The sequence below is a fragment of the Echinops telfairi genome, unplaced genomic scaffold (assembly GCF_000313985.2).
Source record: "Echinops telfairi isolate 266 unplaced genomic scaffold, ASM31398v2 ScPeMD7_7400;HRSCAF=8409, whole genome shotgun sequence".
NCBI classification, from domain to species: Eukaryota; Metazoa; Chordata; class Mammalia; order Afrosoricida; family Tenrecidae; genus Echinops; species Echinops telfairi.
The window spans coordinates 33317136-33318672 of record NW_022111300.1 but is presented as its reverse complement, the minus strand read 5'-3'; the positions used below and the strand labels follow the sequence as shown (position 1 = coordinate 33318672).

Sequence of the window (1537 nt, the reverse complement as noted above, 5' to 3'; positions counted from 1 at the left end):
ACCAGAGGTGTCCAACTGCTGTCTCCACAGGAGCCCTGGTGGCCTAGTGGGTTACACTGAAGGCTGCGACCCCCAAGGGGGTCAGCTCCTCGGGAGAACTACGGGGCTGTCCACTCCCATGAAGAGCTCATCGTTTTTGGAAACTCAGAGGCAGCTCGACCGTGTTCTGTTCATAATCAGTAACAACTCGATGGGGGGAGGCAGGGAAGTCTTTCTAATAAGCGTCTGGAGGGGAAACCCCTGTGGGTGTGGGGCACAGGAACAGAGCTTTCTGAGCTTGCCCTCCCTCCCGCCCCCTTTTCCACTCTCCTTGCCACTGTCCGAAGGACTCCTCAGCTGGCCCAAAGCGGCCAACTTGTTTCTGTGATTTCCTTTCAAGAATAATCTTCCTAGAGCGCTCCCTCGCACACCTTTGATCACGTTTCGCTCTGGCTAAGAACACAAACCAGCCGCCACACAGCAAACGTCCCTGGTTCCCCACCGCCTCCAAGACCAGCCCTTTTCACACTTCGGGCCTTTGACGTCACAAGCCAGTGGACTCCTGCCAACCCTGTCTCCTCTTGCAGACTCCTGAGGAGCTTGCAGGAGCTCATCCTTCCATAATGTGGACACATCGTTCACGGTGCAGCATTGAGGCAGCTGCTGCCGAGAAGTCCAGTGGGGCAGTGTTTAGCGTGCTCAGCTACTACCTGAGAGCGCGGAGGTTTAAACCTGCCCGCCGCTCGCTCTCGGGAGAAAGATGTGGCAATCGGCTGGTGTCAAGATGCAGTCTCGGAGACCCTATGGGACAGCTTCACTCTGTCCCAGAGGGCCAGCACGAATCAAAATGCACTCAAAGATAACGGTTTGTTTATGTATTTTTTAATGTAGTTGCTAATTCCTTTTGCCTAGAAAAAGTTATAACTTTCAACAGCCATTTTCTGCCCGAGAAAATTCATACAAAATTTAAAAAAAAACAAAAAACGTAAATCAGCACAAGTAGTCCTTATGAAACCCCACCACCACCACACATACACACTCAAAAAGTTTACAAAAAAATGCACGGAGGGATTCACAGAAACGTTGGAAGTGTGTTTACCTTTGAGGAGACGGGGGCATTAGCTAGGTCAGTATTTATTTTGTTTCTTAGGAAAGAAAATTGAAAGGAAAAAAGTGGAACTCCTTACCAATTCCCTCTTTGCTTCCTCAATTTTCACTTGAGCAAGAGATGGGTTCTTTTCCGGAAAAAGGAAACAAAGAAAGGTTACATTGTCTCAATCCGGTTTGAGGGAAACACACAGTGATCTTCTACCACAACCAAACAGGCGCAAAGTAGCCACACAGAGAGTACACTCAATGAGCACACATACTGACGTTCCCATCTGGCTTCTCGCCCTAAATACGGACCCAGTACATTCATGAAAATGTACTGGGGTGCCCTGGGGAGGGAATGAATTTTTAAAATTTAATATTCCCCCAAATAATTACCGGCATTAAATCTAAGTAAGATTCCAATTTCTTCTTCAAAGGTGCCGTCTGCCGTTTGAGTTCCTCCAGT

The 1537-nt window shown here is 48.5% G+C and overlaps 1 protein-coding gene across 1 annotated transcript in view; it reads right to left on the bottom strand.

Annotated features, from left to right (window-relative positions):
* Positions 1 to 1023: 1023 nt before the first annotated feature.
* The window catches only part of HAUS1 (HAUS augmin like complex subunit 1), a 9509-nt gene continuing 8995 nt past the window's right edge, over positions 1024 to 1537 (bottom strand). The window contains exons 7-8 of the mRNA XM_030887257.2: positions 1468 to 1530; positions 1024 to 1214 (exon numbers count right to left, since the gene is read on the bottom strand). Coding sequence (XP_030743117.2) covers positions 1107 to 1214; positions 1468 to 1530 — 171 coding nt within the window. The 3' untranslated portion in view covers positions 1024 to 1106. The remainder of the gene's footprint in view (positions 1215 to 1467; positions 1531 to 1537) is intronic.